The sequence below is a fragment of the Barbus barbus genome (assembly GCF_936440315.1).
Source record: "Barbus barbus genome assembly, chromosome: 42".
Taxonomy (NCBI): domain Eukaryota; kingdom Metazoa; phylum Chordata; class Actinopteri; order Cypriniformes; family Cyprinidae; genus Barbus; species Barbus barbus.
Window position 1 is genome coordinate 1,452,611 of NC_136720.1, and position 27,914 is coordinate 1,480,524.

The 27,914-nt window shown below is 39.0% G+C and overlaps 2 protein-coding genes across 2 annotated transcripts in view; one reads left to right on the plus strand and one right to left on the minus strand.

Annotated features, from left to right (window-relative positions):
• Window positions 1-27,914, minus strand: part of LOC306861610 (polyunsaturated fatty acid 5-lipoxygenase-like) — a 587,266-nt gene that overhangs the window by 360,220 nt on the left and 199,132 nt on the right. The gene's annotated exons all lie outside the window — the stretch shown is intronic.
• On the plus strand, window positions 283-27,843 carry LOC306861670 (membrane-spanning 4-domains subfamily A member 4A-like). The gene is made up of 8 exons (XM_079404074.1): window positions 283-567; window positions 13,736-13,946; window positions 16,933-17,043; window positions 17,142-17,210; window positions 22,678-22,827; window positions 23,379-23,492; window positions 27,213-27,290; window positions 27,423-27,843. The coding sequence occupies exons 2-8, from the start codon at window positions 13,761-13,763 to the stop codon at window positions 27,504-27,506; spliced, it is 792 nt and encodes a 263-aa protein (XP_079260200.1). The 5' UTR covers window positions 283-567; window positions 13,736-13,760; the 3' UTR covers window positions 27,507-27,843.

Here is a 27,914-nt window from a genome sequence, read left to right on the forward strand (position 1 = left end):
GCAGCAGCACACATGTGATATCCTCCTGAGAGCACATCTCTATATCCGCTGTGTCTGACAGTAATCCAGTCACTTATTTCCGGGAAACACTCGGAATTTATTACATTTCAACTCCACAAATAAATACAAGGAGACTTCAGAAAGACGAGCCAATCACAGCCGATTAGCGCCAGGATGGACCAATCACAGCCGATTAGCGCCAGGATGGACCAATCACAGCCGATTAGCGTCAGGATGGACCAATCACAGTCGGGATGGTGTTTGTTATTTGAGCGAGTACACATGGAAATCGAAACTAAAAGTGTTGAGTTTGTGATAAGATCAAGTTTTAATTAAGAGGTGGGACAGACACACACACTCTCTCTCTCTCTCTCACGCACACACTCTCTCTCTCTCTCTCACGCACACACTCTCTCTCTCTCTCTCTCTCTCACGCACACTCTCTCTCTCTCTCACACACACACACACACACACTCCGGTCCTGTCCCACCCACTTCTCTTCGCCACTGGATAACACCCCATTTCTGAACGCTGTGAACTAAAGATTATAATTTCTGTTATTTATCGGTGAGTCTCATAACTTATGATATAAATGTGACGATGTTAGATGTGTTTGTACAGAAGTCGAGTTAATTGTGAGGTGTTTACTCGAGGATCATAAAGTTTATTATACACTTCTGCGAATTTGAATCCATTATGATTCGCATCGAAGTCGATATATATATAAATATATATATATATAGTGGACAGTAAATGAACAGCAGATATTCATCTTATTTTCCCGTTAGATTGGGCGGGCCGTTTCTGCTATTTTAAACTACACAAAACAGCTCATATTTCACACGGCTGTTTCTTATCATAGTATTTAATATGTATTTGTCTTAATTATAAACAGTTTTACAGTTACTCTGTGATTCTTCCTGTTATCTCTACAGCAGATTATGACTCAAGTCTTGAGCAATCTTGTGTTTTCAGAGCATTTATATTCATTAAAACATGGAGATGTTGGAGCCCTTAGCTGTTATAAATCACTGTAAACCACAGCTTATTGCTTTATTAAATATCACAGTAGCCTTCTTTTGTAAAACACAAAGTAAACAACTATTTCAGACAGATTAAAGTGCATCTATAAAGTCTTTAAATATCTGATGTTGTTTGATAAACACAGTGAATATGGCTATGTGAAAACATGAAAAAACTGTTTGACTGACTCAGAAACAGAAAGTTTGCGCGAGCCTCTTTGAGAAATGGAAACAATGTGGTCAGGATGTCTAGGCTCAAAATCTGTGCCAAATCTACGGCCATTTAACAAATTTGCAAGCTCCTCTGAATATTGTGGAGTTTGTGATTTTGCAGCAGCCCCTCACTGCAGAACAAACATCCAGGGGCGGGGGTTAGTGATGTTACGTTCGTGAACGAATCGTTCTTTTTGAACGAATCTTTTAGGTGAACGAATCATTCTCGTTCACGTAATCCATTGACTCATATTTCTCGTTCACTGAAATTCCTCCCTCCACCGCAGCGCGCCGCTATTGCGCGCATGCGTAGCTCTGGACCGTTTCATCTGTCAAAGAATGACTAAACCTCGAGCCAATAGCCTTCGAGTATGATACGAGGACGGAGCATGTGATTTGTTGAATCTAGTGAACGAATACGCCTTCATTGAGTTGCTTTGAGTTTGAAAGAGTCAAATGAACTGTTACATACATACATCTCGTCTCATTATTACGTTCGTCGTTCGAACAACTGGTTCTTTGTTTTATTTTTTTATATTATTGTTTTATTTTATTTTTGTTTATCATTTTGTTTTATTTATTTATATTATTGCTGTTTTATGTTTGAACAGTTACATACTTTTAAATAAAAAAATATTTCATTATGTTAGTCATGTCATGCACTTTTGTTTGTTTAAAAACTGTGAAACATAAAAAAATATGGCAGTATTGATTATTTGCGTCACGTCATCCCATCTCATTTGCGTCACGTGACTCACGTCAGCAAATAGCATTTCAGCTCGGGTTTAGAAGGGGCATGTAATTGGTTGGATCGAACGAACGAACGAATATAATAGCATCATTGACCGAGATGGCTCTGTTTTGAGTCTGAACGAGAGAGAGATCTCCCGTTCGTGAACGAATTGAACGAACTGGTAGCTATACCCAGTTCGTTGACCGGGTAGGTCGGCCATTCTGTCAATCTAGTTCATCAATCAGCAGAAAGCGGATGCAAAGCACAGGTATCCGTACTGTGCACGCTTGTTTATATTCATATTTTACATACAGAATAACTCCTCGTTTAACATAATCTCAGATTTGAACGTGTAAATCTCTGCCTAAACAATTAAATGTTAACTAGCCTAGTATGCAAACAAATAAAAAAACACTTGTGCATTGGTCATCCGAAAAGAGTGTAATTTAAAAGATAAAAAGAGTAATGACTTTGATCACTTATTTAGACTTATTTTATTCATTTAATGAGAAGGGCACACTTTTTAATGAAGCCGAATCGGTTTTTATTTTGTAACAAGTAAATACGTTAGTTGAACAACACATTTTGCCGCACATGCTGACGTATTTGTGTAATATGGAAAAATGGTCACTGAACGAATTAGTGAACGAATCTGAACGAATCATTTTGGTGAACGAACGAAAAATGAACGAGTCTCTGGAAAGAATCAAAATTTCCACCACTAGCGGGGGTGGATCTACATCTAGGGGGTGGAGACGGGTAGGTTTAGGGGTGGGTTCAGGTAAATGTAAGGTGGGAGGAGTTGGATCTAGATCTAACCACACCCCCTGGATCTTGTGTTCTGCAGTGAGGACCATCTCTGATTTTGCCATTTACATAATTGTGAAATCCTGGAGGGACTGACTATATGGGCCTTTCTCAAACAGTTTGAGAGGCGTGCACATGTCAGGACGTAATTGTGCAAGTCTAGCTTAGTGCCCTTTAAAGGGGTCCTATTATGCTTTTTCACTTTTTGAATCTTAGTAAGTGTGTAGCGTGTATAGAGAATTTAGGCATAAAGCGATCTACAAAGTTACAAATCTCAAAGTCCACTCCAAAGGGAGATATTTAGTTTTTAAAAAATCCCTTTTCAAGAACTACAGCGAACGGCTCGTTTAGACTACAAAATTGTTTTCCTGTATTTATGACATCACAAATTGTAAATCCCGCCTACAGAAATTTGACTGGTTGGGGGCTGAGGAGCACTGCATGTTTCAAAATCAAAACCCAGTGCGGGTGATTTTATATCACTGTATTTCTGATGGAAACCAACTATTTTCAGAAAATTTTGGATGTCATTTTCATTTAATCTGGCATGTAATGTCTGATGAAGCAGCGTTTCTGAGCGGAGCTCTGCTTTGTGTACAGCGTTACCGGGCAAACCTCGATCTCTCCCGCTCCAACAGCGCCTCCTGCTGGCAGAAAACGTGATTTAGCCAAAAAAACAAAACAATAACAACAATAACATTACCACTTTAATATGTCTTGCAATATCCGTGCGTGCAAAGGTTCTGCACGATCCTCTTGTTCAATATTCTCGGGGTCTGAACTGATATGGCAATTTGCTGTTCTGGCAAGGGGCGGGGCAATACTGAAACACCGTCTAAGCTGTTTACCAATCACAACGCACAGGTACAGCTAACCAATCACAACACATTTCGTTTTTCGGAAGGCGGGCCTTCATCAAACCCGGAACTAATGGAGTCGTTTGTGTCAGGCTGAGGAGAGAGGTATTGTAATAATGTAAATTATGTGAAAAATAATGTGATTTTCGAACCACCAAGCATGAGAGCAGTGGAATGCCATGCATTCTGAATAGGATAAAACAAACTCTTTTTGTTACACTCTACAGAGCGTAGACCTGGTAGCATTTCACATAGTTTCTGAAAGTCATATGCATCTGGACAACATCAGTCACCATAAAATTTAATTTAACACCGTAATATAAAACTAATTATTTTTCCTTTAACAAAAATCTAATAGATTAGTTTGTTTAGCATATTTGTCTGCTTTGTGCAATTGAGAGAGCCAATGGTAATTTCTCAAATGTCACTTGTGTGTGTAATTTAAAGTTTAGTCACCTACTTTTTATTATTGCTCATGAGCTACTTTGAGAAGAGGATTGGAGATCTCTGTACAATCTAGGATCCATGGCAATCAACATTTCTATCTTGTTACCCCCAGCGATGACAGCATTTAGGATTTCATAATTTTGGATCTCTGGAGTAAATATTTGTATTGTTATTTTATTCAATCTAGCCCTATTAAATTACCTTTAAACAAATGGAGTGACCAGTATTTTTTTTATTTTATCAGCTATATTTTTCCTAGTAGACATTTTGTCTACCCTTTTTTATGCTAATTTTTTTTTTTTTTTTTTTTAAAGCTCAGCACTGTTTTCAATATTAAGTTTCCCTTATATTTCCCTTAGTTGGTTAATGAGATAGCCCTCACTATGCCAAATCCAGCTCCATTTGTATCTGATATGCGAGTCAAGCACCCACTTCTGTCTGTCATAATTCCTTTTTCTTTAAGACATAAGGCTGGACTGGTACCTGCTGAAAAGCAGATTGAGAATGTTAGTTAAAACGCAGAATTCAGAGAACTGCTGGGAGACCCATGAATAATCAAGATTAATACAGTTAATAAAATAATTAACGAAATTTGAAGCAGTCTCTATAGTGATCAAATAAATATGCAGCACCTGTGCACACAAAGGGCAGGAAGTACTTCTGTTTAGATCATCAGTCTATTGAAGCTGTTTAGCTGTTGCACTGGGTCGTCAGTCAGTGATGGCACTCAAAGGCCTGATGTTGTGGTGTATGGTCTCCGTTGTTTCTCTGCCTCTTCCTCATTCTGGCTTTTGATTGATCCTGCCAATTTTGCATTTCAGGATGTTCTCATTTCTCTCAAGTCTCAAGTGAAAGATTCACCTTTTCCTGCTTTAAGTCAGTCTTTCTCCATGTTGACGTGTGCCCTCCTCTTTCAGGAGGGAGTTGACAATCCATCAGCCCCTCACTCTTCTTCTCTCTGCAGCTGAGTCTTTGCTTCATCGAGACTCATTGTTAGACAGACTCCAGTTCTTTGCTTCCTTTTGTCAAGGCTCTCTTCCAGAAGCCATCTGAAATTTTTAGCACTCAAAGACTGCATTAATCAAATTGAACCTTTGTAAACTCTTGACATTTTTGAAAACAAATTTCTGAGCAATCAGCTTTTTATGTAATTATCACTTTTCAACCATCTCTTTCAATGGTTCCTTAATAAAATTAAATAAAAAAAATAAATGAAAAAGGTCATTTGGTTAAAAACAGCAGTTCCCTTATTCTATTTTAGTCAAGCAAGTTCTTCATTGCAGAAAACCAGCAAGCAGTTTTTTCTTTGCAACCGGCAGAAAGCAGCTACCTTTATTATCTAAGAAAACTACAATAAAACAAAATAATCCTTCATTCTACAACAGCATGACATGCGTATGGTAAAACTAAAGACTTCAATCATAATGTTTTCTATAATTGCATATATGGTTCAGAATAATCTAGTAATGGTGAATATATTTTCCCAACCAACATAAAGTAATTCCTTTTATTTTATTTTATTATTTAATCAAGTTCCATTTTTACTGTAAAATGTCCTATAGCTTTTGAATCTAAATTTCTATGTACTTGGTCACCCAATCTTGCTCTCATTCAACATTTCACTGCACAAGTTATCTTTAGTTAACTCAAACCCAAATCTCTGAAACTCTGTAATAGATTTACTTTCACACTGTCTCCCAGGGATAACAAGATACACATTTTAGACGTCTTCAGATATCGGATATAAAGTTTTAAGTTTAATGGTTTAGAATACAACTCTTCTTTTTTTTTTTCTTTGTTTCTTTTTTCTTGCCTGTTTCATACTTTTCAATGAGTTTTCTTCTTCCTTTTTGAACAAGGCTAGCACTTCTCTCTCTTTATCCTGTTTTGCTTCTCTTTTTTCTCTCTTTTTACTGTTGCCTTTAGTTTTATGATTTTTTTTTAACAGAATTTCCATTTCCTCACACAATGATACATCAAATGTCCCTTCCTTTGGCCATTTTGTCATTTGTTTGGTTCTCAGCTGTCATTTGTTTGAGAGCTTGTGTATCAGCTCTTTACACACTGGATATTTTAATCCTAGTATTTACACCGGAGTGGCTGCCATCATTTTTCCTATAATATGAAAATCCTATATTTAAAGCTCAATAATAAATTGAATTGTTGTATAAAATATAGATTATTTTTTCAAATAATATATTCTCCACCCTTCTTAAATTATTATTTGATCACTTTCTTCTATTTCCTTCAGTATCATGCACTTTTAGGCCTGGTAATTATTATAACCCTTGCACATTTTCAATATAGAGTGATTTCATACTATAAATTGTAATTTTTATTTTATTTTATTTATTTATTTATTTAGTATTTTTAACTTAGTATCCAAAAGTGCCAACCTATCACTTGGACATTCTTTGTTTCTGTTCTAAAAATCCTTTTATCAACAATTACAATTTAATTATTTAACATAGAACATATACCTCTATTTTATTCTACTGTCTAAACAGCATTAGTCTTTTAAAGTTTCCTAAATATTCTCCCTATCTTAATCCCACAACATATCCATTCAAATGTGTACGAAAAATCTACAATGCCAATCTTGATCCAATCTTTATTGAAACAATTCTCCTAAACACATTCACTCCATCTAGTCCCTTTATTTATAGGGCTCATATATTCATTCATGGTTTCCTAGCGTAACACCAGCCGCGCCCATCTCTGCTGCCTGACCACACTCACGTGATGGTCCAAGAGGGGTGCACGGCTTTTGTCCCCCAAATTCAGAGCTTATTTTCTTATACAGCCACACTTATAGTCACAAATACACTAAGACAGACACAGATAATGACACATACATTAGAACACACTACACTTACACTCTTCCTGAGCGACCTGTCAGATACTTCCTCTTTCACTGATACACTTCCTCAACACAATAAAAAAGTAGAATCCTGCAGGAATTTTTGCCTACCCGTACAGACCTCTACAGTCGTGGCCAAAAGTTTTGAGAATTACATAAATATTAGTTTTCACAAAGTTTGCTGCTAAACTGCTTTTAGATCTTTGTTTCAGTTGTTTCTGTGATGTACTGAAATATAATTACAAGCACTTCATACGTTTCAAAGGCTTCTATCGACAATTACATGACATTTATGCAAAGAGTCAGTATTTGCAGTGTTGGCCCTTCTTTTTCAGGACCTCTGCAATTCGACTAGGCATGCTCTCAATCAACTTCTGGGCCAAATCCTGACTGATAGCAACCCATTCTTTCATAATCACTTCTTGGAGTTTGTCAGAATTAGTGGGTTTGTTTGTCCACCCGCCTCTTGAGGATTGACCACAAGTTCTCAATGGGATTAAGATCTGGGGAGTTTCCAGGCCATGGACCCAAAATTTCTAAGTTTTGGTCCCCGAGCCACTTAGTTATCACTTTTGCCTTATGGCACGGTGCTCCATCGTGCTGGAAAATGCATTGTTCTTCACCAAACTGTTGTTGGATTGTTGGAAGAAGTTGCTGTTGGAGGGTGTTTTGGTACCATTCTTTATTCATGGCTGTGTTTTTGGGCAGAATTGTGAGTGAGCCCACTCCCTTGGATGAGAAGCAACCCCACACATGAATGGTCTCAGGATGCTTTACTGTTGGCATGACACAGGACTGAGGTAGCGCTCACCTTTTCTTCTCCGGACAAGCATTTTTCCAGATGCCCCAAACAATCGGAAAGAGGCTTCATCGGAGAATATGACTTTGCCCCAGTCCTCAGCAGTCCATTCACCATACTTTCTGTAGAAGATCAATCTGTCCCTGATGGTTTTTTTTGGAGAGAAGTGGCTTCTTTGCTGCCCTTCTTGACACCAGGCCATCTTCCAAAAGTCTTCGTCTCACTGTGCGTGCAGATGCGCTCACACCTGCCTGCTGCCATTCCTGAGCAAGCTCTGCACTGGTGGCACTCCGATCCTGCAGCTGAATCCTCTTTAGGAGACGATCCTGAGCAAGCTCTGCACTGGTGGCACTCCGATCCCGCAGCTGAATCCTCTTTAGGAGACGATCCTGAGCAAGCTCTGCACTGGTGGCACTCCGATCCCGCAGCTGAATCCTCTTTAGGAGACGATCCTGGCACTTGCTGGACTTTCTTGGACGCCCTGAAGCCTTCTTAACAAGAATTGAACCTCTTTCCTTGAAGTTCTTGATGATCCTATAAATTGTTGATTTAGGTGCAATCTTAGTAGCCACAATGTCCTTGCCTGTGAAGCCATTTTTATGCAACGCAATGATGGCTGCAAGCGTTTCTTTGCAGGTCACCATGGTTAACAATGGAAGAACAATGATTTCAAGCATCATCCTCCTTTTAACATGTCAAGTCTGCCATTCTAACCCAATCAGCCTGACATAATAATCTCCAGCCTTGTGCTCGTCAACATTCTTACCTGAGTTAACAAGACGATTACTGAAATGATCTCAGCAGGTCCTTTAATGACAGCAATGAAATGCAGTGGAAAGGTTTTTTTGGGATTAAGTTAATTTTCATGAAAAAGAAGGACTATGCAATTCATCTGATCACTATTCATAACATTCTGGAGTATATGCAAATTGCTATTATAAAAACTTAAGCAGCAACTTTTCCAATTTCCAATATTTATGCAGGGCTCCAGACAAAAAAATCGAGTAAGGAGCCATTGGCTCCTATAAAAGAAAAACTTAGGCGCCAAATAATTTTTTTTAGGTGCCACAGAATAAAAGTGGTTTATTTTATTATTATCATTTTATTTTTCCCCCCTATTTTAACATTTCAATCATTTTGTCATGTGTTTGTCTTATCTTTTCTAGGCTTTATCAGCATTTTAATCCATCTTGTAGATGATCAGGTCGACCGGGGGACTAAGGTTCACTTAAAGTGTGAATTAAATGTGTTTTACAACTTGAAATATACAGTCACAAAGAATTGTTCGTTACACAGAATCTGTACCAATATCATGGACCATAAGCATCACTTGGCAACTGAGTGCAGTGCATCCTATAAATGTTGTCACGTCTTTCACACATTCAGTCTGTTTTTCTTCATTAGTAAAATGCAATTTTATAGGAGGAGTTGAATCATGTACAACAGAATAAGTAAAAATATTAATATGCAACAGCGCATGAATATAGCAAAACGCTCCTCTTTATAGTTATTTTTCTAGCTGATGAGTTTATGGACACTGAGTGGTTATTCTGAGGTAAATGTATTACAATGCAATGTATACAAGCTTTATACATTACCTCAGTTTGAAACACTGAATGAGCTTTTACATAAAACATTTCAGTAAGTTGTACTATAGGCTTTCTTATTGCCTACCTTTTGATCATGTTCATTTCATACTATAGTAGTAAATCGAAATATATAATGGGTTCACTTGCTGCTTTAACTGAGGTGCTAAAGAGATCGCGCCTGAGCATTAAGTGCGATACTCTCCGCTCGCGCGATCCGGACGCATACACGGACCGTGTGGACGCGGGTACTGGTGTTTATATTACCCAAAGTGTGCGCTTGTGGTCCGCATTAAAGAGCACCCAAACCGCATCATTTGAATTTCGTAGCATTTTAAAGCTGATACTTTGTTTATTAAAAAGTCAGACAGCACAAAGCTTTTTGCAATTACTGGATGGCAAGTGCGCTTCAAATAACAGGAAGTCCATGCATTAACAGAACACAGCATATAGACTAAGATCTCGATAAGAAGAAGCCATATTAGTAATGATTATAAATGAGAATTGTTGACGATATTGCCAGTATCCACAGAGCTGACAGCTTTACCTGTTGAAGTTTGTTCAAGTTGTGCACGAAATAGACACGGCTTTTCTGCACTTGCACTTTGGGGCTGTTTACACCTGGTCACTTCATGCATTTTTTCCTGATCGGATAGCTATCTGATCCTGAAAAGACCAGGTGTAAATGCCGTCCGAAACGCATTCGAGATGGATATAAATCCAATCGCTCAAACCACTTCAGGAGGTGGTCTGGGCGAAACCGGACAAGTGTAAATGCATCTGGTTGTTGAAACCACATATGGTAATTTTACTCCTCCCATAATATTAAAATAATAGACGTGTGAGAGCGTTTTATAGGCTATATGGCATGTTATAGTCAGATATGACAGCGCAATGCAACAAGCATCACCGCGGATGAGTAGCGGAGTATTTCTTCAGCAAGCGACGCGCAAACTGAATGAACCTGAAAGTAAGCCGCAGACGCTCAACACACAATCTTCTTCATTAAAAGTAGCGAGACTAGCCTATCTTTAATTAGCTGATAATTAATAAAATTATCCATTGCTTTCATTGACGTGAACTCCGTTATATTTGCATATCAAGCGGGAATTGAAGAACGGCTTTATATCCGTTTTGCGAACATTTATGTGGCCAAGTGTAAATGGGGAAACGTTTTAACAAATCATATAGATATCCGATCAGAGAAAATGCATGAAGTGACCAGGTGTAAACAGGCCCTTTCAGGTCTCTCTCACTGCGTTCAGCAGACTGTGTGCGGCAGAGACGAGGACTGTTTGAAACTCTTTTCAGTAAAACTTTGATGCGCATCGTCTTATGTAAGTTTAATACGTGAACATAGCAAAAGATGTGAGCGCAAAACAATCGGGAAAAAAAGTCCTTTCATGCAAATTATATATAGTCGCCAGTGGCGACCTCAGCAAAAACTTCACTCGCAAATTAATATTTTTGGTCGCAAATGCGACCATTTTAGTCGCAGTTTGGAGCCCTGTTTATGTAATTCTCAAAACTTTTGGCCAAGACTGTATATATTTTATTACATATAGAGCGGTATCTGCAGGACTTTGCGCGCTTTCCTATACTTTATCTGCTTAACGTTTAATGTTATCCATCAAAGGCCCACTTAACAATAAACACAGACCATTGCATGCAATGTATATCTGCTTAACGTTTACGTCATCCATCAAGGCCCACTTGACAGTAAACACAGTTTTTTAAGGACAAAACAGGCCAAAGAAGATGCTTACAGGAATGGGGACAGAGTCTTGTATAAACAGGCCAAATACACACTGGAAAAGGAGATCAGAGTGGCAAAGAGGAATTATTCCGATAAGCTAAGGGTCCAATTCTCTTCCAGTGACACAGCTTCAGTGTGGAAAGGTCTGAAAGACATCACCAATTACAAGACACCATCCCCCAGCACTGTCGAGAATCAACAACTGGTAGACGATCTTAATGAGTTCTATTGTAGGTTTGAAAAAACACCATTCACACCTCCTGCAACCCCCCTCTCCCCCACACCTGCACTGCAGATAAGAGAAGATGACATGCGCCAGGTCTTCAGAAAGAACAAGAGAAGGAAGGCATCAGGCCCAGACGGTGTGACACCAGCCTGTCTGAAATCCTGTGCTGACCAGCTGGCTCCCCATCTTCACACAGATCTTCAATAGATCACTGGAGCTGTGTGAAGTCCCCTCATGCTTCAAACGCTCCACCATCATCCCCATCCCAAAGAGACCCAAGATTACAGGACTTAACGACTACAGACCTGTGGCTCTAACATCTGTGGTCATGAAGTCATTCGAAAGACTGGTTTTGGCTTATCTGAAGGACATCACTGGACCCTTACTGGACCCCTTGCAGTTTGCCTACAGAGCAAACAGGTCTGTGGAGGATGCAGTCAACATGGGACTGCACTTCACCCTGCAGCATCAGGACAGACCAGGGACTTATGTATGGATCCTGTTTGTGGACTTCAGCTCGGCCTTTAACACTATCATTCCAAACCTCCTCCTGCCCAAACTAACTCAGCTCTCAGTCCCCACCTCTATCTGTCAGTGGATCAACAGCTTCCTGACAGACAGGCAGCAGCTAGTGAGGCTGGGAAAATTCACATCCAGCACTCGCACCATCAGCACTGGAGCTCCTCAGGGCTGTGTTCTCTCCCCACTGCTCTTCTCCCTCTACACCAACGACTGCACCTCTAAAGACCCCTCTGTCAAGCTCCTGAAGTTTGCAGATGACACCACACTGATCGGCCTCATCCAGGACGGTGACGAGTCTGCTTACAGACAGGAGGTTAAGGAGCTGGCTGTCTGGTGCAGTCTTAACACCCTGGAGCTCAACACACTCAAAACTGTGGAGATGATCGTGGACTTCAGGAGAAACAACCTGCACTCCCCCCACTCACCATCATGAACAGCGCTGTAACAACAGTGGAGTCATTCAGATTCCTGGGCACCACCATCTCTCAGGACCTGAAGTGGGACATTCACATTGACTCCATTGTCAGGAAGGCCCAGCAGAGGTTGTACTTTCTTCGCCAGCTGAGGAAGTTCAACCTGCCACAGGACTTACTGAAACAGTTCTACTCCGCCATCATTGAATCATCCTCTGCACCTCAATAACTGTCTGGTTCAGCTCAGCTACCAAATCTGACCTCAGAAGACTACGGAGGGTAGTCCGGACTGCTGAGCGAATCATTGGTACAACCCTCCCCACTCTCCAAGAACTGTACTTATCCAGAGTGAGCAAAAGGGCTGGTAAAATCACTCTGGACCCCTCACATCCAGCACACAACCTCTTTGAACTGTTACCGTCTGGTCGATGCTACAGAGCTCTGAGCACCAGAACGACCAGACACAGGAACAGTTTCTTCCCTCAGGCAATCCATCTCATGAACACTTGAACTCTTAATAAACATGAAACACAAAACACTATCGTGCTTTTTATTTACGATATTATTACATTTCAAATTTGCACGTAACATACCTGTACATACTGAATTGTCTATTTTGTATATTGTGTTTGTGATATTTGGCACATTGTCCATTTTTGTATATTTGTACATTATTTTAATTTATTTTTTTATTGTTATTATTAATTATTTTTAAATAAATTTATGTATTTTTTACTATCTGTGTCCTGTCCTGTTGCTGTCATTCTGTTGCACTGTGGAGCTACTGCCACTAAAACAAATTCCTCGTATGTGCAAACATACCTGGCAATAAAGCTCATTCTGATTCTCATATATACACACACACACAGATATGCATATATATATAAATAAATAAATAATAACTCCATTTGGGGGAACTACATTAGCTGCTACTTCAGAGTAGGGTCTAAAACAGTTCTAAGCCTCTAAAGTTAATGTTTTGGGATGGCTGAGTCAAAGTTTAGACCTTAATCCAATTGAAATGTAAAAGGAGCTGAAGCAAGCCGTTTATAGGAGGAAACCCACCAACATCACAGAGCTGAAGCGGTTCTGTACTGAGGAACGGGCTCAACTCCTATAAATCATTGTGCAGAACTGATCAGCAGTTACAAGAAATGTTTAGCTGCAGTTCTTGATGCAAAAGGGGGTCACACCAGATACTGAAATCAAAGATTCACATACTTTTGCACTTCACAGATATGTAACACTGGATCATTTTTTCCTCAGTAAATAAACGACAAAGAAAATATTTTTTTCTCTTTGTCTACTTTCAGGACTTGTATGAAAATCTGGTGATGTTTTGGGTCATATTTATGCAGAAATATAGAATATTCTAATGGGTTCACTAACTTTTAAGCAGCTTGAGCATCAGCTGTGATGTAGATCAAATTAAACATGAGCTGTTTCATAATTATATTGTTCACGTTTTGATTTACTATGATTTTTTTTGTACAGGTCAGTTAGAGATTGAGAAACCAGAATGTCTCACACCGTCATACCCATGAACTCTTCAACGCTCGTCATCCAGCTGCAGCCAGCAACACAAACAGCTCCTGATACGACGGTGACCAACGCTCCTGTGTCTGTTTATGTACAACAGGTGGCGGGAGCTTCACCTCTTCAAGGACTTCAGGCCTTTCTGAAAGGCCAACCGAAAGCCCTTGGGGTAAGACATGTCTCTTAAACACAAATATATATACACACTTTTTTATTTGTGGATGTCAGTGTGAGGTAAGCAAATAGATTCACAAATAAATTCTAAACGAGGAGCAGTGCACACATTAACAAAGCATACACAATTATTATTGAAAAATGTGCCCTAATAAAATATTAAACTTTATAACGTTTTAGGAGTTGCAAACTATCAAAAAATATGAAGTAGCCAATCTTACACATCTGCAAACAGGGCTGGGCGATATTCATATCGTTCGGTATCGATAATTATTTTAAAAAAAAAATTAAACAGAGCAATAGAATTTTTTTTTAATTCAACCACTGTATTTTTAATTTACCCAATTTAAGAGAAACAACAAATCATTTTCTGTTTTAACAGTTAAACACAAAATAAAATAAAAAACAAATATATCCTTTATTATGTGTTATATGCAGATTAAATAGCCACAGGAGGGCGCAATGAGCAAAATAACACAGCGCATTAAATTGTTTATTCAATGCAATTAAAAAACGTGCACAAAGTCTAAATTAACATACAGGTCCTTCTCAAAAAATTAGCATATTGTGATAAAGTTCATTATTTTCTGTAATGTACAGATAAACATTAGACTTTCATATATTTTAGATTCATTACAACACAACTGAAGTAGTTCAAGCCTTTTATTGTTTTAATATTGATGATTTTGGCATACAGCTCATGAAAACCCAAAATTCCTATCTCAAACAATTAGCATATTTCATCCAACCAATAAAATAATTGCCATTATGTTCAGTTATGCACTCAATACTTGGTCGGGAATCCTTTTGCAGAAATGACTGCTTCAATGCGGCGTGGCATGGAGGCAATCAGCCTGTGGCACTGCTGAGGTGTTATGGAGGCCCACGATGCTTCGATAGCGGCCTTAAGCTCATCCAGAGTGTTGGGTCTTGCGTCTCTCAACTTTCTCTTCACAATATCCCACAGATTCTCTATGGGGTTCAGGTCAGGAGAGTTGGCAGGCCAATTGAGCACAGTAATACCATGGTCAGTAAACCATTTACCAGTGGTTTTGGCACTGTGAGCAGGTGCCAGGTCGTGCTGAAAAATTAAATCTTCATCTCCATAAAGCTTTTCAGCAGATGGAAGCATGAAGTGCTCCAAAATCTCATGATAGCTAGCTGCATTGACCCTGCCCTTGATAAAACACAGTGGACCAACACCAGCATCACTGACTGTGGGTACTTGACACTGGACTTCAGGCATTTTGGCATTTCCCTCTCCCCAGTCTTCCTCCAGACTCTGGCACCTTGATTTCCGAATGACATGCAAAATTTGCTTTCATCCGAAAAAAGTACTTTGGACCACTGAGCAACAGTCCAGTGCTGCTTCTCTGTAGCCCAGGTCAGGCGCTTCTGCCGCTGTTTCTGGTTCAAAAGTGGCTTGACCTGGGGAATGCGGCACCTGTAGCCCATTTCCTGCACACGCCTGTACACGGTGGCTCTGGATGTTTCTACTCCAGACTCAGTCCACTGCTTCCGCAGGTCCCCCAAGGTCTGGAATCGGTCCTTCTCCACAATCTTCCTCAGGGTCCGGTCACCTCTTCTCGTTGTGCTGCGTTTTCTGCCACACTTTTTCCTTCCCACAGACTTCCCACTGAGGTGCCTTGATACAGCACTCTGGGAACAGCCTATTCGTTCAGAAATGTCTTTCTGTGTCTTACCCTCTTGCTTGAGGGTGTCAATGATGGCCTTCTGGACAGCAGTCAGGTCGGCAGTCTTACCCATGATTGCGGTTTTGAGTAATGAACCAGGCTGGGAGTTTTTAAAAGCCTCAGGAATCTTTTGCAGGTGTTTAGAGTTAATTAGTTGATTCAGATGATTAGGTTAATAGCTCGTTTAGAGAACCTTTTCATGATATGCTAATTTTTTGAGATAGGAATTTTGGGTTTTCATGAGCTGTATGCCAAAATTATCAATATTAAAACAATAAAAGGCTTGAACTACTTCAGTTGTGTTGTAATGAATCTAAAATATATGAAAGTCTAATGTTTATCAGTACATTACAGAAAATAATGAACTTTATCACAATATGCTAATTTTTTGAGAAGGACCTGTATATATATATAAATCAAATATAATTTCGGAAATTGCATAAACAATTATGAACAAAACAGCATCATGTAGGCTATTTATACATAGCTTAATTCAAATAGCCGAAGCGCCGATCACACAGATTGCATTTAAAAACATGAGATGCAGTGAAATGGAATAAATCTCCACAAATTCGTAACATGTTTCCTAAAAGTTTAAACTCTTTTAACTTTACATGGCTTTCTATACATCTCTTTCGTGAGACGCGAGTCATAGTTGTCTGTCCCAAAAATGCGCCTAATAACCGAAGCAATAAGTTCACCGCATTGAGCTTCTATATTTCTATAATATTTTGAATGAATAATGCAGCAGCAGTGTGTCTTTTGGGTTCAACTGGACAGATCAACAAAAACAAAGTATGGCAACGACACTTACATCATCATCACCGCATCTCGTGCGCCTCGGATGAGGCTCCCTTGCTGACACACACCTAACATTCGATTGCACCTTTTTTGCATTCAAATGCAAAAAAGTTTATTTTAAATTCGACTAATGTAAATTTTTTACTCACAATCTCCTCATCACAGGCAGGCACTTCACTCAGCATGTGCTCATGTGTGCTGTCTGCTTGTCACTCATAGCACGCGCCTATATTCTGCGTTGTATCGAACATTTTTGTTCGATACAGGTGTACGGTCGATAAATACCTATTCCGTTTTATCGCCCAGGCCCATGCAAACACAATGACATTCATACAATTATAATTCCACACTTGCAGAATAATACTTTGAGATATTTTTCTAGTACAATCATAAGTCCATAACTACAGCTGCCATAAATGTATATTGCTCCCCTTTATGAAAGACTCGTCCTACTCACACTTTCTGAATTATTTTTGTTCCTCACAGACGGTCCAGATAATGATTGGTGTGATGACTCTTCTGTTTGGCATTGTGTCTTCAGTTTATGCAGAACCCATCTTTGTCTATACCGGTCTTCCTTACTGGGGATCTCTCATCGTAAGAAACTATTATACAATTAAGTGTTCTGTCTTTTTATAATGCAAGCTACATATTCCAGTGCAAGCCTCAATTTTGTCCTTTCTCTCTCTTCTCAGTACATCATCGCAGGCTCACTCTGCATTGCTGCAGAAAATAAAATTAATTCACCCTCCAGTTTGTGTTTGGTATGTACTACACAACACTTTACTTTTAAGGGTCCAAGCATCGTGCTGGAAGTACAGAAATAATGTTCTTTTGTATTTGTACTGATTTTCTGGACTGGTTTAAACTGATTTATTCTTGTATTTTTTTCTGCTCTAAAAGTATATGGGCATCAGTGACCATAATTCATAATTTGATCTTTATGTCCTGAATGCAACACCCACACTTAATGACCCTAAACTTGTTAGGAGGGTCCCAAACATACGTCTAATCAGACACTCAACACTAGGTGGCGCAATAATAATATGATCTGCATTTTTGAGTAACTTCCACAACCCGAATTCCAGAAATGTTGGGACATTTTTTAAATTTGAAAAAACCATTTTCATTTTATTTCAAATCACATGAGCCAATATTTTATTCACAATAGAACATAGATAACATAATTATGCACAAAATGAGCTCATTTCAAATTTGATGCCTGCTACAGGTCTCAAAATAGTTGGGACGGGGGCATGTTTACCATGGTGTAGCATCTCCTCTTCTTTTCAAAACAGTTTGAAGACGTCTGAGCATCGAGGTTATGAGTTTCTGGAGTTTTGGTGTTGGACTTTGGTCCCATTCTTGCCTGATATAGGTTTCCAGCTGCTGAAGAGTTTGTGGTCGTCTTTGATTTAATGATAAAAATCTGGACTGCAGGCAGACCAATTCAGCACCTGGACTCTTCTACTATGAAGCCATGCTGTTGTAATAGCTGCAGATTGTGGTTTTGCATTGTCCTGCTGAAATACACTAGGCCTTCCCTGAAATAGACGTCATCTTGAGGGGAGCATATGTTGCTCTAAAACCTTTATATACCTTTCAGCATTCATAGTGCCTTCCAACACATGCCCATACCGTATGCACTTATACACCCCCATACCATCAGAGATGCTGGCTTTTGAACCAAATGTTGATGACACTCTGGAAGGTCTCCCTCCTCTTTTGCCCGGAGGACACGGCATCCGTGATTTCCAACAAGAATGTCAAATTTGGACTCCTCTTTGAAACAGTTCATTTTAAACGAGCCTTGGCCCACAGGACACGACAGCGCTTCTGGACCATGTTCACATATGGCTTCCTTTTTACTTGATGGAGCTTTAGTTGGCATCTGCAGATGGCACGGCGGATTGTGTTTACCGACAGTGGTTTCTGGAAGTATTCCTGGGCCCATTTAGTAATGTCAATGACAGAATCATGCCGATGAGTGATGCAGTGTCATCTGAGGGCCTGAAGACCACGGGTGTCATGAATCTGGTATCCTTCTCTGTCTCCCTCTTCTGATTACACACACACATAACCTCACGCACCTTCACTCACCCTCAGCTGTTTCTAGTTGCAACTTATCACGCTCATTCTCTCACCTGTTCCCTCTTCCCTCTAATTAGGTTTGCTACTTCTATCTTACCTTTCTCCCTGCTCCTTTGCCAGATTATTTCGTTCTCTACTCATGCAAGAGGCGTTTACCGACCTACTGAATCTGTCCTGTCCGAATCCTGTCTTGTCCGTGACCGTTCCGACATCCAGCCTGACACAGGCCTGTCTCTGTCTGTCCGACTAACCTTCTGCTCTGCACTCTGTTCAGCCCGCCTGCTGCTGACGAACACGGAGAGCGCTCACCTCTCCAACCTTCACCGCTCACGGATTAAGAGATCAGAGGACAGAGTCCGCCGGATCCCGTTCTCGGACTGTTTACTGCGGTCTTCATCGAGAGAGAGACTTTCTGCTTTATTTAATTGACGCGACAGCATATACGGCTGCATTTCCGTTATATTTTTGAAAGAAGATTGTTTTTGTTTGGACTGAATTCTCTCGCATAATTAAAAGAGACTGTGACTTCATTTCGCTTTGGGTCCTATCTTTCCACATTACAACGGGCATCCAACAAAGGTCTTGTCCCTTACGCACAGGGATTTCTCCAGTTTCTCTGAATCTTTTGATGATGTTATGCACTGTAGATGATGAGATTTGCAAAGCCTTTGCAATTTAACATTGAGGAAAGTTGTTTTTAAAGGATGCCACAATCTTTTTATGCAGTCTTTCACAGATTGGAGAGCCTCTGCCCATCTTTACTTCTGAGTGACTCTGCCTCTCTAAGACATCCCTTTTATAGCAAATTATGTTACAGACCTGATGTCAATTAACTTAATTAGTTGCTAGATGGTCTCTCAGCTGAAACTTTTCAAAATTTCTTGCTTTTTCAGCCCTTTGTTGCTGCCGTGCCAACTTTTTTGAGACAAGCATAAAATTTGAAATAATAATAATTAATTCGCTACAATTATATTGAGCTTTTCTGGGTACACAAAGCGCTTTACATGAAAGGGGGGGAATCATTCAGCCATATTTGCACCAGAACGCCCACAACACACCAGCTTATTGGTGGAGAGGAGACCAAGTGATGAAGCCAATCAGTGTATGGGGATGATTAAGAGGCCAATGGGCAAATTTGGCCAGGATGCCAGGGTTACATCCCTACACTTTTGCGAAGGACATCCTGGGATTTTTAATGACCACAGAGAGTCAGGACCTCGGTTTAACGTCTCATCCGAAGGATGGTGATTTTTTTTTTTACAGTATAGTGTCCTCATCACTATACTGGGGCATTAGGACCCACACAGACCACAGGGTGTGCACCCCCTGCTGGCCTCACTAACACCTCTTCCAGCAGAAACCTAGTTTTCCCAGGAGGTCTCCCATCCAGGTACTGACCAGACTCAGCCCTGCTTAGCTTCAGTGGGCAACCAGCCTTGGGCTACAGGGTGATATGGGTCCTGGAAATGAGCTCATTTAGTGGATGAAACCCTTTCTTCAATTAAGCATTTGTTATGTTCTCTGTTCTATTGTGAATAAAAATGACTCACATGATTTTAAAGTCTTTTAGTTTTAATTTTATTCAAATTTAAAAAAACGTCCCAACATTTCCGGTTGTTTTGTACATTTGGGTTGTAGAAACAATTTATTTTTTCCCTTGAATCCTTAAATGTATATCTCTAAAGTATTTCATCTATAAAAGTATCTGCCATTGTGAATCTTCTGGGGGAAAAAAGGCTGTGGGTCCAATCCTCACTAAATTGTGCACACTTCAACCAGGGATGCTGCTGGAAAAAAGTTATCAAATTAATTTTAATTAAAACATTATGATGATATAAGTGAATTAAAGAGCTGGCAACCCTTTTTTTCCACAAATTGATCTTTATGTCCTGAACGCAACACCCAAACTTAAAAAAACAATATATATAAACTGGGGCTGGATTCACTAAACATTCTTAAGAAATTTCTTCTTAACTGCCATTTTCTTGTTATTTTCTAAATTAAAAATGTAAGAATATTTTGTATTCCCAAACATTCGTCTTAAAAGGATCCCTGGGTATTAAGACATGTATAGCTTAATATAACGTAAATTATGTCTCTTATTTAAATATGTAATAGAAAAGCCATGAAAATGTATGTTATTTAAAAAAATCTAAATCGTTTTTGGACTATGGGGGGTACCATTATTTTATGTGCACAGTACATTCTGTGTCGATGACGTCAAATGGTTGCACTTAGTGAGCTACTGCCGCTTATTCCTATAGTCTTTGGTTTTTTACCGCAACACAATTCAGAAAATAAAATACTGATACTATACCACACTGTGTGGCTTTTGGTTGTAATTTTGCGTCGAAGGGCAACAAGAGAAGCAATGTAAGACTTCACTGCTTTCATTGCGATAAGAAGAGGAGAAAAGAATGGGAAGATGCCTGTGGACGAATAAAACTTCCTAAAGACCCGCTTCTTTTTTCTCTCCATTTTAGCCCTGATGCCTTTGAGTCTTAGTAGACCACAGCTACTGAAAGAGCTTACAAACGGCTGAGACAAGAAACACTAAATGCCATCTGTTAAGATGTAAACATGCCGACGCTAATCATGAAGCGCGGCCACTAGAGGAGTTTCTCAGCGCTAATTTCCCTCCATATCCGGGGCGTTTAGACTCCTTGTGGGGAAAGATCAATGGTACAGCATTTGGTTTAAACCTATGCTTATATCCCTCGCCACTGTAAGCTCTTTCAGTAGCTGTGGTCATCATATCAGTATTTTATTTTCAGAGTTGTCTATTCTGAGATGTGTTGTGATAAAAATAGCAACAGTAGCTCACCGAGTGCAACCATTTTACGTCATCAGAATAATGGCGCCCCCCCATAGTCCAAAATATGTATAAAACGATGTGGGTTTCTACTACATATTTCAGTAAGAGACATCATTTACATTATATTAAGCCATACAAGTCTTAATACCCAGGGACCCCTTTAAGAATATTCTTAAGACAAAACTTAAGAAGAATTCAAATTCTTGAAAAGAATCTTCTTAAAAATCATCGTAAATAACTTCTTAAAGTTAGGATAGCCCCAGACTTGTCTTAAATCCCAAATACGTATTAAGAATTATTCAATACATTTATAGGGGTATTTCAAATTAATTGTTATATTTAAGCATTACAACAACACTAGCTACATATAATACATAGTAGGACTCTTAATATGGATGTGCATGAGTTTCCTGAAGTGACAGCAATGACTGATAATGTAATCAATGACCGTCATGATTAGCCTGTGTGACCCTATATTTTGCGGACTTCAAAACTCAGTAGAAACCTAAAAACGAGTGAGATAGGGAGCTTTGATTGAACGCTTTTAATTTTAGCCTATGAATACGACATAATCTTTGGCAGTATTCAGCACATATGAACACACATACCAGAAGAGTTCATTAGGAGAAGGGTGCAAAAACAGTACAAAAATTACTGAATCCAATCCCTGTAGCTTGAGACAGGCTCTTTAAAAATAACTGCTCAAAAACACGGCACATTGAAAAGAGAAGCCGTCAAGGTCACAACGAAAATAGTGTGCGCGCTTATTATGATTATTAGTGTAATCTGCAGGAAACGTAAAAAGACAGTCCTTAAAGTGCGAGTTTATTAGTGTGTCTTCAGCCATGTATTCACTCAGATAAAGAAATATATCTTAAGAAAGAAATTAAGATGTATTTTCTCAACATATCTGAGAAATGTTTTAAGAATTGCACTGAAGAACATTCTTACGAACTTCGTGGAATTTATCTTAAGAAATTTCTTAAGAAGATGTTCGTGAATCCGGCTCCTGGTATAGACAGGATATTTTGAGAAATCACCAAATTTCATTAAAGTTGAGCCTATAGGAGGAGCTGCAACTCCTCAACACTGTAACTGTAGGATTGGTAAAGTTGAAAATGAATATGAATCTAATATGCCTCAGATACATACAAAAAACATGGCCGCTACCAGCCAATCAAATTTCAGCAACTAATAATGTGAAATTGTGTCAAAAGTGCATTTTTATCACACTTCATATACTTTTCTATGCACATTAACATGTTAACACAATGTTATAAAGTTATTGCTTATTAATTTGTTTTGTGTTTTTTTCCTGCCTACAGGTGAATGCTTCACTGGGAATGAACATTATCAGTACTATAACCGCAGGCATTGCCATTATTTTACTTTCACTGGATTTGGTTATAGGTCCACATATAGGTCCACACTATTACTGCTACGACAGTGACTGCTATGTCATGAGAAAACATGATGTACGTCATCAATTTTTATATTCACATTTAATGTCAGAATGGAAATGAAACATTTATTTAGCAATCACTATAAGATCACTGTGTGGTCAGTACACAAGCCTTAATCTGCACTCATCTGTTCACTGTTTTTTGGCATTTCAGAAGTAGTTTATAGATCATTTACAATGCAAGTCATTGACATTATAAGTTCATTGTAAACTCCAGATTTACTAACAGCTTGTGACAGTGCAAACCCTCATTTGGTGTTAAAAAACTTCTGTCAGCATTTACTAAAGACACACGGTAAAACATTAGCATTGAAACGGACAGTTATTTTTGCGGAAAGATTTTCCCTTTCAGGCACAAAATTATTTAAATGAATCATGCAACATGATTTAGTAAGGTTTGCGCTGTCATGCTAATTTGCCTTTTTTAGTAAATCTGGCCCTAAAAATGTAATATTACTATATGAGCTTCACGAATGGTAGATTCTGGACTGCTGAGCATTCAGTGTACCAGTGTGAGCAGTAATTATCATGGATTATTTGTGTTAATGTTGATTTTTCTCTCAGACTCTCTTCAGTGGAATCAGAGGTGTATTGCTGTTATTTGCCGTGCTTGAGTTCATCATCTCCATCTGTCTGTCAGCATCTGCCGGTAAAGCCAACGGCTGCTGCTGTCCTCAGGTGAGTAAAGAGCCAAATCAGGACTAACCAAACTTTTGTGTGTGTGTGTGTGTGTCAACTGAACCCCCTGGATATGTATATAAAATGGAAATAGTTACTTTTAAGGCTGTTGACACTTGGATTCACGCTTTACAAGAACCAACAAACACTGTTACAATACAAATATTTATTTCTTAAATTCTTTCGTCTTAAATGTTCAAACCCTTGATTTCTTAATTTGCTAAATTATTGAATTTTAATCTCCTGTCCACAGAAATCTTTGAAATTATGCAAATGTCAATGACTTGAACTCAGCACACATTGTGTTCCCAAACATTCCCGCAGCACTTGCAGAGTTCGTGGGAAGCAGCGTTTACTGAGTTGCCCTAAAAACATACTGCATACAACTTTAATTAACATGCCACCTGGTTTGACATGCATAGATTTAACCCATTAACACAAATTCAAAATAAAATAAAATAGTTTGTAATGTTGTTGTAGATGGTATACAAGTCCGTTAACATTAAATATCTCATGCAGTCTCCGTGAAATTCAGCGCGTCACAACAATGAACCGGCCCACAGACATAATAAATAAATCTAGGCCTATAGAAAGCTTGAAATGTAGGCTATACTATTATATGAACCAATTCAAATAAAAACAAATATTGGTTAATTATGTAGTCTGTATGGAAAGGTCCATTACTGTGGAGATGGCGAGTCAGCGTCGGCATTCGGCAACTTATGTATGCCGCCAACACTGAGAAAGCACTAGTTTAGTAATAAATAATTTAAAAATGTTGTCTTTTTCCCAGACGCATTCATAATCATTACTTTTGCAGGTGCTTTCGGCAAGCTTTACGCAAGCACTTGAGCGCGGAATCGGCTATAATACGCAAATATGACTAGCCTATATTAAAGGATGGTTTAGTAGGTTATTTTATTAATCAATTTAACATAAACGTGCGACTAGTTGACAAGAAGAATCTTTAGTCGGGCACAGGCCTAAGTGACCAGACTTGTGGTTTTTGAATGGTGGATAGTTAAATGGATAAAAAAATTCCAATCCAGGAACCAATCCATTTCTAATTACGATATGGCGTGAATGCAGCATAACTACTCTGTCGGCCCCACATTTCTGCCATGTTTGTAGTTTTAACACTTTTTATGCGTGTTTGTGGTTCCAATCAAATCCTCGTCCAACACACAATGTGTTGTGGCAATTTTAGCCATTAGAGTGTGCACAGATCTTCAGTTTGAATTTCCACCATATAACCAAAGTTGAACCAACGTCACGAAAAGTGACGTATATGTATAATTTGCAGTGGTGATGCTGTGGCTGGAGAGTACGTGTCTATGTCATCATTTTTCCGAGCTTTTCTCAGTATTATTCATGAGAATGAAGTCTTACGATCCATTTTTACGATAAATATTTACACCTGTTGCACCAACTAAAACTACGATTAGGCGTAGCTACGCCTGGCGTAGACAATGCGTGTCCACGCTAGTCTCAGCCTCAGACGTCACGCCCACGGGACATTGGCTAAACATCTGATGCATATAGCACACAAAAGTGGAAACACTTCAGGAGTTTCGAAGTCGTCATCAGATTGGTTGAATTATACAGGATTTCTGGGAGACGTGTGTGTCGTGTTCTTTACCCAGATAGCACACGTACGTCTGCAAGATGTCTGTCAAAGATCTCTTGATCTGGAAAGCATCTGCTGTCTACAAACATCTGACAGACGTCTTTCAGATCTAAAAGTAAACATCCAATAGATGTATTGCAGATGAGCAAACACTAAGTAAATGTAAATGCAGACGTCAAATAGACATCTCCGAGATGTACGTGTGCAATCAGGGTAACGTTCCACCTGGAAACAAAGATGCCGTGATGCCAAACCCCCTCACGAGAGAAGAAAGCCTCATGTTTACATCTGTGACGACAAACGCTTATCAGGATCAAATAAATGCTGGATTTTCAAAAGTATGTGAAATATTTAAAGTTTGCAGAATAGAATCTTTAAAATACGTCCGAGAGTTTTACACATCGGTCTGTTATTATGGCAACATTTCCACGCCCCGAAATGTGACGCTGAATGAAACGAACTGTGATTGGTTGTTTGACATGTCGGTCAAATGACCTCATGGGCGGGCCTTGGCCAGTAAAAGCTACCATAGATTCCGACTGACGGCTGAAGGTCTGGCTACACGAGACTACGTCCACGCTGACACATTCTCCCGCAGTGATAGCTGAGACGACCTTCAGCCTGCAATGGCTACAACTACTAATATAAAACTGAATTGCTCAAGACATCATAACAAGTGAAGCCACCGCGCCATGATTTCATTGAGTAAACATTTCCGCGTTTATATCTGAAGTCTCCCTGCACATTCCCATGACTGATTTATTCAAATAAACATTAAAAACGAAGGCGACAGGTTAAATAAAATATAATGAATGTAATACAATGCTTCTCTCTAGAGTTATTTTTTCTAGCTGACTATCAAGTTTATGTACAATGAGTGTCTTTCCTGAGGTAAATGTGGCTTTACGTGACATTGTTCACGTGATTTACTGATGTCTTTCTGTGGCTGAAAACCCACATTTATAGTTTGTATTTTGTAATAAAATTAACAGAATTTGAAAGCTGATACTCCATTTCTGATTAAAAGTACAAAACAAAGCACAAAACTTACTGTGTTTATTGGATGGCAGGCACGCTACAAATGCTGAATGGAATTAAAGACATGAAATATTCCCAAGCATTTATACCATCCTTCCAAGCAAGATGTTGAATGGTACAGTTTCTTTTAGAAATAGAAATAAATAATAGGTCAATTACCATCTGCAGTGTGGTATAGCCTACACCGAGCTTTATCCTGCCCGAAAATACCATAAACATTACAGTTCACATCTGCAGTAATAATTAACTAACAGACATGAATCCTAAAAACGAATAATGTCTGAGCAAATCATGACTTTTCACTTTACACCTACCTCTGACTAGGCATAAGATTTAGTCTCAGACATAGCACTACTAGATGGAGTAGCGTGTATTAAATCTCGCACGACTTAAGTGTATTTTACATCCAGCCTAGTCTTATAAACAGGAGTACGTCCAGCTGGTGCAACCAGCCGCTGATCTCTACCTACATCTTAGACGATCGTCGCTACCGCTCCGTCGCGGCTGCCTGGATCCTTCGTATCACTCCACCTCCTCAGCTCTAGCAAAGGAATGGCACACACGAGCAGAAAGATGCAGGAGGTGGATGGATGAAAGAAAATCTGCTTGTGTGTGCCATTCCTTTGCTAGCCCCTTTCACAGTCCCTGCGCCACCTCATCCTCACCTCCTTATCTTCACGGCGCGAGGTCGCGCCTTCCAGGAGGGGGCGTACTGTCACATTCCTTCACAGTTTGGGCTCTCTTTGTGTTCCTGCCCAAGTTAGATTGTTGTCATGTTTACTGATTTGATTTCATCATTATGTTTAGGTGTGTGTCTCATTATCTTCACTACTTAACTTCAGTTCTTTGTGTTTGATTGTCCAGACTCATCAGAATTAATTCTAGCCGTGTGTCAGATTAAAGACTTTTGGAACTTTTATCTTCTTCCTCCTGTGTTTGTATTCAGCTATTTGCTGACAAATTACTGAAACTGTCTGCCGGTGTTATTGCATTTATGGCATCTCACAGTAAGAAGGAATGTACACTACATGTGTTTTTTTTTTTTTATACCAAAGGTGCAGTTTGCTCAAGTTGTACCACCACAGCCCTCTGATTTCAGGCCCAGTCATTTCCATGATCTTAACCGCTCAGAGGTAAGAAAAGCTTGATCCCCAGTTTAATTGGACTTTGAGTAAAATGGTCGTCAAAAGAAAAGAATGTGTGTGTGTGTATGTATATATATATATACACACACACACATACATAAAATGTGTTTTTTTTTGCAGATACCTGTGGTCAGCAGCTCTTCCATTCATCACCATCCTGCAGGCACTCCTCCGCGATACAGTGAAAGCAAACAATATGAATAAGTGGGCCGTGTTAGCTTATGAAACAAAAAAATATATGGGAATGTATTAGAAAATATAATGCAATATATTAAATAATACATTTCTATATATTGTTATCTTATATTTTTAAACATACTGCAATATATACTGCACCGCAGTTTTTACATGTAATAGCTTTATTAAAACACTCAATTTCTATTTCAAGAGTTATTGCTTAGGTTTACATATAGCTGAACATTAACATTCCTCTCACTTTATTGTTTGCATAGTTACACATTTCATATATGAAAATAATTGCGTCGTATAAAAGAAACTGTACTGAAAAGACATATTTAGACAATTAGATGTTTTGTGTGTGTGTTTGTGTGTGTGTGTTTGTACACAAAGTATAATTTTATCACAAGTATATCTGTATATTGTAAAGAATTT

Excerpts from the sequence above, each read along its gene's own strand:
- LOC306861670 (XM_079404074.1), top strand. The coding sequence starts at position 13,761 with ATGTCTCACACCGTCATACCCATGAACTCTTCAACGCTCGTCATCCAG. Across the intron at positions 13,947-16,932 it reads GCCAACCGAAAGCCCTTGGG|ACGGTCCAGATAATGATTGG; the intron begins GTAAGACATGTC and ends TGTTCCTCACAG. Across the intron at positions 17,044-17,141 it reads CTTACTGGGGATCTCTCATC|TACATCATCGCAGGCTCACT; the intron begins GTAAGAAACTAT and ends CTCTCTTCTCAG.